This window comes from Strix aluco, chromosome W, assembly GCF_031877795.1.
Source record: "Strix aluco isolate bStrAlu1 chromosome W, bStrAlu1.hap1, whole genome shotgun sequence".
NCBI lineage: Eukaryota > Metazoa > Chordata > Aves > Strigiformes > Strigidae > Strix > Strix aluco.
In genome coordinates this window covers 1,873,471-1,888,228 of record NC_133970.1, presented here as the reverse complement: position 1 = coordinate 1,888,228, position 14,758 = coordinate 1,873,471, and the positions used below count along the sequence as shown (strand labels likewise).

Sequence of the window (14,758 nt, the reverse complement as noted above, 5' to 3'; positions counted from 1 at the left end):
ATATTTTGATAACTCATTCTGGGATATTTTAATAAGTTACTGGAATAAGGGAAATAGGTAAGAGGCTGACACGAGAAGGGTGGTAGGCTGGGCGTGAGGAGACCCAGAGGATGACCGTTAGCCTCCCAACGCTGACGGGGTGGCCTCTGCCTTTGCTTTATGTAAGTGCCATCCCAAGAGCAAAGCTGCCTTAAAAAAGCATTTGAAGAGCAACAACAGAGTAATTCTGCAGCTGATGACAGGGTGTTTGCACCATGTGAGAGGAAGCAGAGAGATGCAGATGTGAAAAGTTGAGACTCGGTTTTAAGCTGGTCAGAAAAGGCCATTCCTCTGACATCCATAATAATACTTCCATTTGTAGAGTGCCCTAAGTCTTTCCATGAGAAAATGTGTATAAAAATGATTATTGTACAGATATTCAAAGCATTAAAAAACTAAATATGATGGGAAAGCTGTACCAAATTCCAGAGTCTTACAGAAACGTGGACGTTCTTCTTCAGAGCACCTCCCTTCCTCTCCCCACTTACGTATGTGAGAACAGAAGAACAAGGCGTAATTTTAGAAAGAGTTTTTAAGTACAGTTGCCTTTATGCGACCTAAGAAAAAACTGCATTCATCTCCCCGAGCGTGCACGAATTCGTATGCACCCTCTTGAAAGAGTTTGATTGGGAAGCTGGAGTGCACATCTTGAAATATTATTTTCATGTCTCTTTTTAACTTCAACCTTTGATCATGCTGGCCCAGCAATGAAAGCAAAGTGCATAATATGCAGCAAAACCTAGCAAAGACTTTTCAAAGTTACTCCCTCTCCTCCCAGAAAGCCTGGAGCTACACACATCTGAAAATTTTAAGCTCCGAAGAGAAAATCTAATGGATGTGAGCCATTTCTGCTTAATTAGTAGTTTGGAGAATTAGAGCTACCACATGAATAATAAGAACGAGTTAACAACTCACACCGGTAAGGTGTTTTATACTGCTGGAGGGGGCTGCACGGTCTCTCCTGGTCTATACGGACCGGTGTGAGAGGCTCTATACGGCACGGTGAGAGACTGGCAGCCGGGGTGGTCTCGTCTTTGCGTGCCTTGATGCAAGTGTGACCATTCAGGAGCTGCACCAGCGTTCCGGGTGGCACAGAAGCTAAACTTTTACAGATCCCTGCGTTATTCAAGGAATAAAATTTTGAAAGAAATCGACAATTACAAGTGACAAGAAACAAAGATAAAGCTTTTAGATCTGAATTTATATTTTAACAAACATACCAGTAGGAATACAAAGGGTTCCATCAAATTCACCTTCATCTTAACTGCGGATCAGGAGAGAAAGAAGGTTCTTCATTTTCTCTAATCTTTACAGATGACAGTTGTGGATTATAACAAAGACATGAAAGGGAACAAAAAGCTTTTTAATGTAGTTTTGGGTTGTTTTCTTCCCTTTGCATATTTAATACAAAATGGAGCAGTGAAAATCAAACAAAAATATGTTAAATTTTATGCATCTCACTGTTTCCCTCATAGATCACATTAAAGCACAACACTAACAAGTAAAGGCACTTCGAGACTCCAGGGACTGTTCATTTTCTTTCTTGCCTTTGAAAACTGACTGTCATTTAAAGAATGCTGCCATTTCTGCAAATACTTCACGCAGCAATTTGCTTTCATTTCTCCCTGACTTTGCTTTCTTACAGAGTATGGACAAATTGCTCTCAAACGAAGGGTCAGTTTGTGATCCACACATTATTTACATCACGAACAGATCTTGCATAACTCCCCCAAATCAGATATTGTGTGGATTTTAAGAGTGTCCTCGTGTTAAAGTGAATTTTAGCCTGCCCGTATACCTACGCGGAAGAATCCACTCATACACTTCACTCCGGCTGACTTTCTGTAAGGCATTTTAGTTTGTTTACACGTCAGTTCTCCAGCTGTAAAAAATAGCTAAACAGGCTTCCTTGACAAAATGTTTAGGATCTGTTGACAACAGATGGAACAGAAAAGCTGAATGTTTCCCTTCTTTGTTAGTGAAGAACAGAATGCCTAAGAATAACTCTTAATCCCAAATTATAATATAAATAATACAGATAGCCAAGAATATTTTTTTCTTTATATACATTCATCAACTCAAAAAAAAAAAAAAAAAAAACAAAAGGAAGCTTTGTTGCAAAGCTTAGTTTTCAGGGAAAAGGGATGGATACAACACTATGCTTTGCCTTCTGGGGTGTCACTGATCTCTCAGTCGCGGACGCCGAGGAGATCAAAACAACTAAGTGACCCAGCCTTATAAATGCACGTTTCCTTGGATGAAAGACTTATTTTTTTGCAGAGAGAAACACAACCTCTCCTCATGGTGCAACTTTCAATGTTATTTTTTGTGCATGAGTGCCTGAAGAACCCTTGCCCCCACACACGAGTTAACCCTCCCGGTGCATTAATGGCGTTTCCTCTGATGTCGGGAAGCATCTCGAGTCACGGCTGTTCATTTTTTATTCATTTGTCCATATGTCTTACACTTCATCTTCTGCTACACTACTTTACTTTTCCTGAGTTTGGCTGCATTTGTAACATCAATAACAAATGTATGTGATACACATAGGGATTTTTTTTTGTTGTTTTGCATCCCTACCGACATGGAGTGCACTGAGCTTGCAATGCACCACGGGAGTTGTAAAGGTTCACATCTCCACAGGAGACAAGACCTATTTCTAAGCATGTTTAAATTGCAGTCTTTGCTTAAAAAAAAAAGCCCTGCACACTCTGTATTAATGCACACAGGACATAGCTCACAAGAGAAATCAGCAAGCAGGCATAATATATGATGAGATGACATCTTAAAAACAACTGTAAATATGGATTTGCTGTTCGTCTCCTGAACTACATTAAAATAAAAGCACTTAACAGTTTCTCATTATAAATTCTCTTTGCTCCGTTAAACCCTAGTGTTTTAGAAGTTAAATGTTTCCAGAATCAGCCTGAGTACCTATAAATATACAGGCACCCCCAGAATAGTGAGGCACATCGTTGTCACCCAGATGCAGCACCATGTGTTGATGCCGTGACCTTCACCGCTTCACGGTCCCATCACCCAAAGGCACTGTGGCTCCAGGGTAGGTCTGAGTTGACTTCTCGGGATGATTCGCTGAGAGATGTTCTTGCCGAGGACATAAACTGTGAGAAGACAAGGAGGTCCAGTTGCTGAAGGATGGTGCTGGAGCTCACACGGCAACGGAGTAAGGCAAAGCCCCCGGTGTTGCTACCTAACCGAATTTTTTGGAGTCCTAGTTTCTCATCTGAAGAGTTGGGACATGCCCTCACCAGTTGTAACGGATTCAACGGTGAGACTGGATTAAAAATTACAGGTTAGGTTGTATTTATTTGAAATGTAGATGTGTAGGACCCCACTCTGTCCCTCGTCCCTCACATCTCTGTGAAGCAGCTGGGCAGAGCTGTGCTCCTGAGGGACAATTTTCAATTAAATATAGGAAATATTTTAAGTGTGTCTATGTATTAACATACCTTTATTATTTGTGCTACAGGAGTGCCCGGAGGTTTGAGATGAGATTGGGGTTTCATTGTCTGCTTAACGTAGAAACATATTGTAAGACTCTACTTGAAAGAGCTTATAGACAAAAAAATAAAGGAAATAGGAAAAAAAAAAAAAAAAAAGTTAATACCTTAGGGCTGAAGACACAAAAAACCCCAGTGACTTGTCCATCATTTCTTGAGAAGTTTGTGACATACTGCAGATGTAAATTCAAGTTTCTGCTCTTCTCTAGATTTGCTCTCAAAACAGATGTTTTTGTTTAAAGAGAGCTTTAACAGGAGGGATTTTTCCCGAGCCAAAATTTTCAGATTTTGATGCCTCGATCAACCATGTGCGTTGCTTTTTTGGATCCTAAACAGGAGCAACTGATTTTCAGGAGATTCTCATACTCCTGATGCTCCAAAACCATGTTTGTTTGCTGTCTTTGTTAAAACTTTGGATAAAACCTTTTGACATGGAAAAAAAAATGTGCCAAATTTTAAAAACTTACATTTTGTGCTCTTCATTCACAAAGATGATACTAGGCCCGTCCTTTGTAACCTTAGAAGATGCATTCTTGGATTTTACAGCTTTTGGTGAATTTAACTTAACTGAATGAAGCTCTTTGTTATTATGGATTGTTAGTTTACCGGAAGATGTCAATATATGCTAATTCTGTTGTGTTAGAGCAAAGATAATTCGCTGGTAGGTCTCTTATTTTATGGAAAGCTCTCTATCACCCATTGTAGCCTTTCTGATAGTGACTCGTTTCCAAATTGCCTGATGCATTCGATGAAATGACATCACAGAAATCATCCCCTCATCCACCACTGAAATGCAGCTATTGCTGGTGTACAAAGTGCCTAGAAGGAATAAAATAAAACTGTTTTTCTCCAGCTGACAGCATAGGAGAAACTTGTTTGGAGAATTTCACCATGATAGCCTATGCTAGTGGAATATTTATGGTTAAATTTACTAATATGATTAAAAGATTTTTTTTTTTTTTAAATGTGGATATAATTTCCCTAGATTGTGCTAAAATCTGCTTCTAAGCTTTGCTCTCCAGGGCAAGTGTATGTTGTCCAAGAGGTGGAATACATCACTTACTGTTTCTTTTAATGGAATTTAATCTGCTAGCCATTAGGTGCTCGTGGATATTTGTAAAATCAAAGCCCAGGCACCTTACTTTTTGGGTGCCGGGGTACAGTCTGTTCCTTGAGGGTAGTTTCTACACAGAGGAGGCCAAATCCCCCCCTGGCCTTCCGACCCTCAGGCAAGACATTGCTGATGCTCTAACATCAGCTGATGCTCTAACATGAAGCTCTCAAAGCACAAATTTATTTAGTAGTCTGCTAAATGCAGAATGTTTTCTCCAGGCACCCTCCCTCGTGAAGAGATTCCTGTGAATCAGCAGCAAAACCCCTCAGATTCCCTCTTGAGCTGTGTCACACAGCAGGATCTCCAGCAGCAACTCCACCTGCTTTGGGCTTCTTTGGTGTGGCGCCACGAGATGAAAACTTGATTGTAAACTGGTTTTGGGGCTTCTTAATGCACATAGGGTGGCTTCCATCTTTCTGGGAACGTTGCCCAGCCCTGACAGTCTGGAAAACCACAGCCCTGGCTGCAACCCTCCTTTTCAAGTCCAGTACACTACAACTGACCGTGATATTGGAAGTGCTTTTCTTTCTTGATTTCTCAGAATTCAATAACCTTCATCTGCAGATTTTATACTTCAATTTGACATTTGGCCTATAGATAGATTACCTTTTCCTGGCAATAAAGTAATGTTACTAGGTCTAGGAACTGATACTGGTACAACAGTGTAAAGTTTTCACACATGCAGACAGGAGTAAACGAGGCCGTTCTCTGGTTGCTTTTTTGAGATAATTGTGAATGATGGTTTCTCTGCCCTTTAGAGGGTCTTTCAGCATCGGTGACAATGGCAGCACACACCATAGACATCGTTTTCTTGAAGACCTTTTCTCTTTGGAGGGCATTTCTTACAGGAGTTACTCTGCTTACACCAAAATCTAGCATTTGTGTTTCCACCCCTTCCATTGCTAATAAAGGGGAGGCACTGTGCTTTTGGTGTAGCAAATTGTGAGAGTAACAGAGAAGACAGAAGGGTCCTACGTCACCAGCTGGCTTAGAACCTCCTCCTCAGCTCGGCATCAAAGTCAAGTTCCTGCTCTCACCATGTTTGCGTGAGCAGGTATTAATTATCGCAGAATGACTTAGGTTGGAAGGGATCCTTCAAGTCATATGGTCCAGGTCTTGGTTCAAGCAGGGCCAGCTTTGAAGGTAGCTCTGGGTCGCACCAGCATCATCTCCGGCTGACTTCTGAGCACCTTCAAGGGTGGGTGTTCCACCAGCCTCTGCCTTGGTGCTTGACAATCCTCATATTTATTTTTTTCCTAATAACTAAAAGGAATTTCTCCAGCTGCAATTACCACCCTGTCTTTTTACTGCAGGATATTGCCAGACCCCATCTGCTTTGACAAGATGTCTTTGTTTCCACTTCATCTACAGGGAGGCCGTAGCTCCTCATGATGGATACCTCACTACTGTCTCTGCCATCCCAAGGGTATACTTCTGTAGCCTACAGTTAAAAACAGCTTAGTAATGGGGGGGAAAAAAAAAAAAAAAAGGGGGGCACAAAAGATGCTTTGGTTAGGATCAGGAAAGGCATCGACAAAGATGTTGGGAGATTATTGAGCATAGAACTTAATTGCTATTTTATTGGTTGCATTGCATTAGAAGAAATTCAGATGTTTTTAAGCGTGAGACAGAGGCTCTGAGTAGTACGATGGGATTGAGCAACGTTTTTATGGTGATCAGCAGACCCCATCTTTGCTTCAGCTCTCCCAGGGTACCGATCTGCAGGTCCCTCATGTCAGGTAATTGTTAAAATGGGAAGCGAGAAGAGGACTTGCGAATGAATTTTTATTCAGGAGAGAAAGGTGCTGATCTGGAAAATCTGTGAGTGCACTACCCTCTTTCCAACACTGTAGTTTAAGGCAAGGAGCTTTCCTTGGATTGGAGTTCACATCCAGTTGTCAAGTGTTTATTTTACATTCATAGTTTAAAGAGAAAATTAAATTATACATGAAAACGCCACATTTGTCAAAAGACCCTGTGTAATGGCTGTAGAGATGTCACAATTTTACCCTCTTAAAGAAGAAAATAACTGTGGTATCTTGAATGAGTTGGTATTTGTTGATTATTTTCTTTTCAGTACCATCATCTGTCAGTAGAAGGAATTGATTTTGTCCATGCTTAGTTTGAGCTTCTTGTCTTTTTGTTGTTGTTGTTGTTGTTTTAAGTTGAACTGCAGAGCACAACTTTATTTCCAGAGCGTGTTCCACACCAACACTGACATGGGGATTCTTGGTTGATGCTCTAATTAAAACTGAATTCTTTGCTCAGCTTCTTCAAAGACAAGAAGAGATTTCTTTTGCCAGGGTGAAAAAAAAAAAAAAAAAAAAAAAAAAGCATATAATTCTTTCCTGCTCCAGAATACCAAATCCAAATGGTAACTTCATTGTTACAGAGTGATGAATGGGAGTTGGTAGAGAAAAAAATTAGAATTTACCTCTGAATTCTTGCAACTACACTGCAATTGTCATCTCTAAAGCCCCTGTTTCTCTCTTTCTTTGCGTTGTTTCTGCCAGGAGCACTAACGACCCTTCTGTTCCATTAGCTGCTGCACATATTAGTAGGTTTACACTAAACAGCTTTCCTCATTTGAACTCCCCACTCGTCGATGGCATTTTACCAAAAAGAGCACCAGAACGACCCTGTAAGTATTATTAATATACAATGCAGTTCAAAAAGCAACTGCCTGCCACATGGCAATATTAATATTTTTTCACTTTTTCATTGTGTTGGACTAAACTGAACTCTGATACTGTGTTCAAACACTGTACCATGGCAAATTACCTTCCTCCCTCTTATCTAAGAGGAGACTCAAGCAATTATTTATTGCTCCAGTTAGCAGCAGCTCAAATTAACCACCTGAATTTTTCATGTTTTTAACAGAAAGCTACAGATCGCGTCCTCATCGCAATCTTAGCTCATTTTTGCAAATGTAACTTTACTCAGCCTAGTTATAAACATAAATCATATGTCAGTCTGTTCAATTTATAAAATTTGATGGACTATATATTGTGCTATATGGGCAGTTGTAATGAAGTATGCGCTATAGAGTCTCCATTTTTAAATTTTCCATGAGCTTATCACATTTTTCTACCTACTTTATCAATTTCTGTGAGTATATTTTTCATGATCAAATTAATAATAAATCACTCATTTTGCTTATTCATCATTGGGAATTCACAATTTATTTTGATTAGACGTGACAGCTCTATGGGGTTTGGGGGGGTTTGACAGTAATTTCTAGAATCAGGTTTCTCAAGTAATGTTTCACATTTCAAAAATCAGTGTTCGGGGTGACATTTTTTTCTCATTAATGTCTCGTTATTTAAAATTAAGCCAAGTGAAGTCCGGACATCTGTGCTCTGGACATAATCAGTGGAGATACGTACTGAACCTTAGAGGCTGATTCATCTTATCTTTCTTAAATACCTGTCTCAGCATGGGATGAATTATTCGACAGAGGTGCTTGACTCTTCAATCACTATAGGACAGCCCTTAAAATCAAACCACGTGACTAATTTACAGAAAGAAATGAGATTAATGCACTGTTTGTCTCTATATGTCCACTTCAATATAGCCACTGAGCTGGGAATAACAAATACCTGGTACTTCTCAAAGTCCTAAAACTTCAATTTTTGTTATTCTTCCCAGTGTTTCCTAAAGTCTGCGCTAGTGAATGGTCTGTATTAACCCCTTGCAGCACTCTGCCAGGCATCTTTCAAAACTCTTAAAAAGGCACAACAGCTGGGGCATGGGTAAAAAGAAGAGGTGGAGTCGGACTAGACTCTGCATCTGAATTTCTTTGTCTTCTGCAGAAAATACTGAATGTGACATTATTCAACTCTCAGCTAAATAATGACTTCGTGTCTCAATAAATAAATCTTTGTGTGGAATCTGGAGAGTTACAACACTTAGTTAAATTAGAAATTAAAAGTAGTATGCTAATATAGAGTGGAAATCATATGAAAATATATACTATATCTCTGTGAACACAAAATAATTTCCTTGTAACTAATGATATTACGGTGAGTACCAACTGAATTAATAACCGTACGATACTTAGTGCAGGGAGTTATTAATGCACCAGTCATTCATTTGGCAATTTTTAAAGTTTAGTTCTTTTGCAATAGAAGCACAGAAGTCACCTGAATATTAAACAAATGTGTCACTGCTTCTTCTGGACATAAAGTTAAGTACGAAATATGTGTGTGGAAAAGATATTAGTAACAATATGCAATAAGTACTTAAAGATTATTTACTCATTTCAGATTCACTGTAATAGTATTAATCATGCTGAGCTGATTTGGTGTTAATGTAGATGAAATATGTAATTCTGCAGCCGGTCTTTTGCAATGTCTCATTAATAAATGTCTCCTCACATAGAAACGTTTGTTATTTTTTGGTAAAGATCTTTGAGGAGGCAGTTCCCATCTTTAGCAGGTGTATGAGCACCCAGTGTATTCAGCTGCAATTTTTTTCTGTACAAATAGAATTAACAGCTGAAAAAAAAATAATAAGGGGAGGTGGGGGATGAAGCAATTCACATGGAAAAATCAGGAAAATGCATTGTCTTGTTTTTCTCGGAAAACAGTCGCAAAAAAACAACATGGAACTTGACAGGGTCATTTCACTTTGTTTTCATTTAGGGATATATTTAGAGTAACCCTGTGGTAAACTAGAATACACAAACCAGGGCAGCACATCCGTGCACCCCGAAGTTAATTCCCATGTGTTATTTGTGGTCTGCCACCTCCTTCGTATTTACATCATAGCGTGAGGTGTTCTCAGCGAGGTAAAAAGTGGTAAAATGGCGGTTACCGAGATAATTCTGACATCAAGAAATTAGGGAGGGAGGCTTTTTGCTCAGCATCCAGAAAGCAGGTCACAGGGTGGCATGAACTGCTCTGGGCTGGGTCCAGGAGCACCAGTTGCCCCCCAGCAGCGCTGGGAGAGCTGGACGCCGTCGGTTCACTGGTAGGAATCTCAGGATCCCAAGGCAACACGTTGCTGGTGACCCTCAACCATCTCATCCCCGGGATGGCAACGCATCCTCCCCTCCCGGGAACCGGCCCCCCACGGCATCCCTCGCCTCCGGGTAGCACCGCACGTCGCACCGCATCCGAGGCTCCCTCTGCTTGGGTGATGCATAAAGTTGGTTCCAGCTTTCTTTTGCAGGCAAAGCTGCAGGTGATTTAAAGGAGAACTTGATGGAGGTAGGACCAGGAGATTGAGATAAATAAAGCCTTTGGAAGAGAAACAAAAATGATGGGCAGACATTGTGCTCATCGCTTACTTGCTTAACTATTTTCTTTTTTCTTTATATTTCAGGAAAGCGCTTGTCCGTTCTGCATCCCAGATCTGACTTTAACAGTCTGTGCTTTGTTTTGCCTTCTTTGTTTCCTCCTGCAGAGCCAAGTTCCCATTACGTGATTTCCTTAAAGGCCTTTAACAACGCGGGCGAGGGGGTGCCTCTGTACGAAAGCGCGACCACCAGGTCGATGACAGGTGAGTTGCAAATCCCAGCTCGTAACCTGCTTCCCATCAGTGAACATTCGCCTTACAAAGGTGCACGCTAGGCAAAACGGTTTGGTCAAGGCAATGGAAGAAAAGAGCTCTTCAACCTCCAGGTCCCTGCTAGAATAAATCAGCTTCATTTTCCGCTTTATTGTAACTACACAGATAGAATGATTTATTTACGCTTTTCCAGAAATTGGCTGTATAAATTCAATGGGATGTTCACAAGTGCTTGCTCTTCGGTGCGGGTTGGCTTGGGAGAAGCATGACTCCCAAACAATTTAAATATTTAAAGATCAGGGCAGAATAGTGATGAATAGCTTAGCTGAATTAAGCCCGGATGACATTATTTTTGTTTCCTTCATTTTTAAAGCAGTTTAAATTAAAATGAATTAGTTAAAAACACACTGTCATCATGCCCTTCTACAAAAGCGTGTAGAGGGGTTGTGAAAGGTGAAGGAACGTACTGATGAGATTTTCCTGGCAGGATAAGGCTCACAAAAGGGATTACCCAGTGGTAATGGAGCAGGGTGCTTTTAGGCAGCTATTTTTCACCGATGCGTTGTTGGGATGCTGGCAAAGTTATAAGCTCAGAATTATTCTTGTGTAGCACTGCCGTCCAGACTGCCTCGTGGTTTTTCTGCAATCACTGGTGTGTGGGTGGGACTGCTGAGGGGTTAAAAGAGCAGAATGGAGAAAAAAGACAAAAAGAAAAATGTTTTTCCTCTGGAGCGACACCATCATTTGGTGAAGTTTTCACTCGCGTTTCACCCATGGTATTGAGAGCTGCCTGGAAGGGGAGCTGCGTCACTGAGAGCAAACCCGATCACTGACGCTGGCCTGGGTGGACCACGAGGGATAAACCAACCAAATGGCACTTCTGTGGCTCTACAAGGAAAAACAGCTTTTATCCATATGGTTTTGTGAAGTATTCCCATAAGAAATCTTGGAAAGTCGGAAGGAGAAAAAAAAAAAAAGAGATTAATTACACAATCAAGGGCAACCGTAACAAGCTACATTAGGTATACTAAGTGTCAGGGAACTTCTGGCTCAAAATTATTAATCTTTCTTCTTGTCTGGAGTCTACAGAGGTCATTCTTGCTGAGTGTGTGTCTTGTAAAATCTTTTTCAGTGAGTTTGCCTCAGGATCCATATATACTTTTATTTTCAAGTTTTTTGTTCCCTGTTGATTCTATTTAAAAATCACCCGGCTGGCCTGTGGGATTTGATTTTATGTCTGTAATATAACCTCTCATAAACGAAACTATATCCAGGTATAAAAAAAGGTAATTCAGGCTTGGGCTCTGACCCAATGATCATCTGCGAGTCCACCTCGGAGCTTCTCTCTTCTTGCTGAGAGACGTCCGTACCCGGAGCTTCCCACCACCTCCCACCCATGGGATGCAGCCGCTGAAAGGAGCCTGTGGCCTGGATCGTTCCTGGAGGAACATCTCAAAAAAAAAGCTTTTAGCAAAGCAGGAAAGCACAGGAGCTGTGTTCCCCAAGCAACGGATGAGCTGACGCACCCTGGACACCAAAGAAAACTGTGTCTTTGTGTACACATTTAGCATATACGTAGACATACTTTGGTGTGCATATGGTGTGGAAACTAAAGTTATAGAACATGCAAAACAACTCCAAAGAGAGCAAGAAACTATTTTCTGGCAAGAGATTACAATTTCCAAATGACAGATGTCCACACATAAATAATAGCAACTGAAACTTTGGTGGGAAATGGTGCAGTATTTAGGCACCTACTTTCAGCCACCGGTGGATTATAGACATTTCCCTCTTCCTCAGGTCAGTGGGGACGTGTTTCAGAAACTGAATTTTCTTGATTGATCAACTCTGACCATTTATTTTGCTAAACCCAGCCTCTCTTCATAATCTCCTCTACAGCAGGACTTCAGTTTTCAGTATGGGAAAGAAAAAGAGAAAGGAAGTGCAGTGTTTGCTAAAATATCAACTCATCTCCAGTCACGTCAACATCCATCATAAATTTGTAAAAAAACCCAGCAGAAACACATATTGCTCACCTTCCAAAGTTTACAGCCAATTCTTTTGGAAAACTTCAGGAAAAGAAACTGTTGACTTTCAATTTGCAGAAGTTTTATTCACCAGGTTGGGGCGAAAAAGAGATTCAGCTGCCTGTTCCTCCCCGTGTGGATTGTGTGCTTGAGTTTTGGGTCACTAAAAAAACAACCAGGTTGTTTCATTTCCTTCAACACTCATATTCAAGCTTCTTAGAAAGCACCTTTTGATGAAAGAAGCGACACAAGAAGCAGGTTGAACCTAATGGCTTATCATCCATTTTGAACATCCTTGTCTCCTCTGTTTTTCCTTCGGAAGGCTGCGACTTCCCGAGGTTCTGAATGAGAATTACAAAACCATAAAACGGGAGTGATCAAAGAAAGTCAGGAGCTGGAATTGCACATGGAGCAGACAAACTGTAGCAACTGTCAGTGATGAAATATTAGAGTCATTTATGCTTTGATTAATTAATTAGCACATTCTTTTAGGGGAAAAAAAAAAAAACCAAACAGCAGCTCTTGGTGTGCTTTTGCTGCACTTTACCCACTGCATTTTGAAATTGTGCTTAGAAAAATCACAACTGGTAAATAACGAGTCAGTAAGTAGAGCTTTAAAAGATAGGCCAGAAGTTGACTGGGTACTTCAACAAGGGCAGAGGTATTTAAACCGAGTGTGAACGGTCTCTGGTTCCCACGTGGGTGCCATCACCCAGCACCCCCAGAGAAGCCAAGAGAGGGTGAATGTCATCGGTGCCAAACTGAATGCTGGTCAGGAGAGAAATTCCAGAATTTTCCAGAATTTTCCTCTGGCGTGTGCATGGTGCTCAGCGTCTTGCTCCCCAAAGACCACCCGATCACAGACACACGGGAGAGGAACTTGTTCCTGGAGGAAGAAGCCCACTTGAAGATAATCCACATCTCCATGCCTGGATATGCACATTTAACACGCTGACAGTATTAAACCTACAATTGCAAGATCTTCACTTCAACGGTGAAATTGTTATATTCTGTTTTGCCTAATAAATGTTTAAGCAGCTCCTTTCAAGAGCCTAAAACAACAAAAGGGCCTCAAAGAGGCTGCCAAGAGAGAAAAGCATAGGTAGCTCCTACACGTGAGAGTATGTCGTGTCTATAAATCAGGTTGGAGGATGACACACTCTCCATTTTGTAGGTGTTTCCAATAATGTATCGTTGAAGTGCTTCAATTTTTTAAGAAAATGTAAGTCATTTTAAGGAGAGGCACTGTGCATTGACTTCATCTCGCGTGAAGAAAACACAGCATACCTGGAAGTACTTAAACAAGTCGTGAAAAGTCGCGCTTAGTGCTGGTTAGTTTTGTTGTAGTGATGTAACTGAAATGTTGCCGATGCGTTCTCATTTTGCATTAATGCCTTTCTTTCTGTTCTCCTCATGTTCCTCCTCCTCATTAATGCCATGCATTTAACCCATTGTGCTGTGTGCCCCTTGGTGGCTGTTTGTGTTTTGGTTTGTTTTGTTTTGTTTTTCTGTTTAACTTACCTACTCCTTTATTTTGGAATGCTCATTTGGTGATGTATGGACCCAGACCCCATTGATCCATTAGAAGTTGATTTTTATCCTTTGCTTGATGATTTCCCTACCTCAGTCCCAGATATCTCCACCCCCATGCTCCCACCAGTAGGTGTCCAGGCTGTTGCACTTACGCATGATGCAGTGAGGGTCATCTGGGCAGACAACTCTGTCCCAAAGAACCAAAAGACTACGGAGGTTCGCTTCTACACGGTCCGATGGAGAACGAGCTATTCAACAAGTGCTAAGTACAAGGTGAAATTTTAACACGTTATGAATTTATGAGCTATTCCATCTGTTCATATTTCATTTGCAAAGACTCCGAATTGGCTTTTATCAACTTCCCTCAACCAAAATTCCCATTTCAATCAAAAGGAAACTTGCCTCGGTAACTACTGCTTCTTAGAAACCTGTGTGTTTAGTTGGATGACAATGCCATATTTTAATTCCACGTGCCAACTGTTGACAGTTTTGATCTTTAATCGTTACCGATCAGATATAAGTGAGTCACAGATTTGGTAGCACGGTAGGGTAGCGTGAATAGGAAGAAATACCAATTGCAAACCCACCCACGCTGTATGGCAATTCCACCCATCCATATTACGTATTCCCAAATAGCAAAAACTGAAGGTTAGTTTATGAGAAAACTCAACTTGAATGGATATGACAGCAGCATTCTACTTTCTGTCTGAGAACTTCTTTTTCAAGCCCTAACGAAAGCAGTACCAAAACCCGTGCGGTACAGCAAAGAGATACGGTGGGACGGGGAATGGGAAGGAACAAGCACAGCCTTTAGGCTTTTTTGTTTGCTTGTTTTTGAACAATAAGCTCTCTTTCCCCACTATTGTCAGCTTATATATTGCATCTCATATAACATCCACCTTCCCCATGACGAGCATGTCCTTCCTCCCGTGCCCTACCATAATAGTTGTTTTCGCTTGCCTAAAGGATCATATTGATCCATAGTGAATTGTTTGCTATGGATGTATTTTTAT

At 40.9% G+C, this 14,758-nt stretch overlaps 1 protein-coding gene across 1 annotated transcript in view; it reads left to right on the top strand.

Annotated features, from left to right (window-relative positions):
- LOC141917708 (netrin receptor DCC-like) overlaps positions 1 to 14,758 on the top strand; it is a 632,583-nt gene that overhangs the window by 546,968 nt on the left and 70,857 nt on the right. Inside the window, exons 16-17 of the mRNA XM_074811102.1 lie at positions 10,081 to 10,176; positions 13,780 to 14,018. Coding sequence (XP_074667203.1) covers positions 10,081 to 10,176; positions 13,780 to 14,018 — 335 coding nt within the window. The remainder of the gene's footprint in view (positions 1 to 10,080; positions 10,177 to 13,779; positions 14,019 to 14,758) is intronic.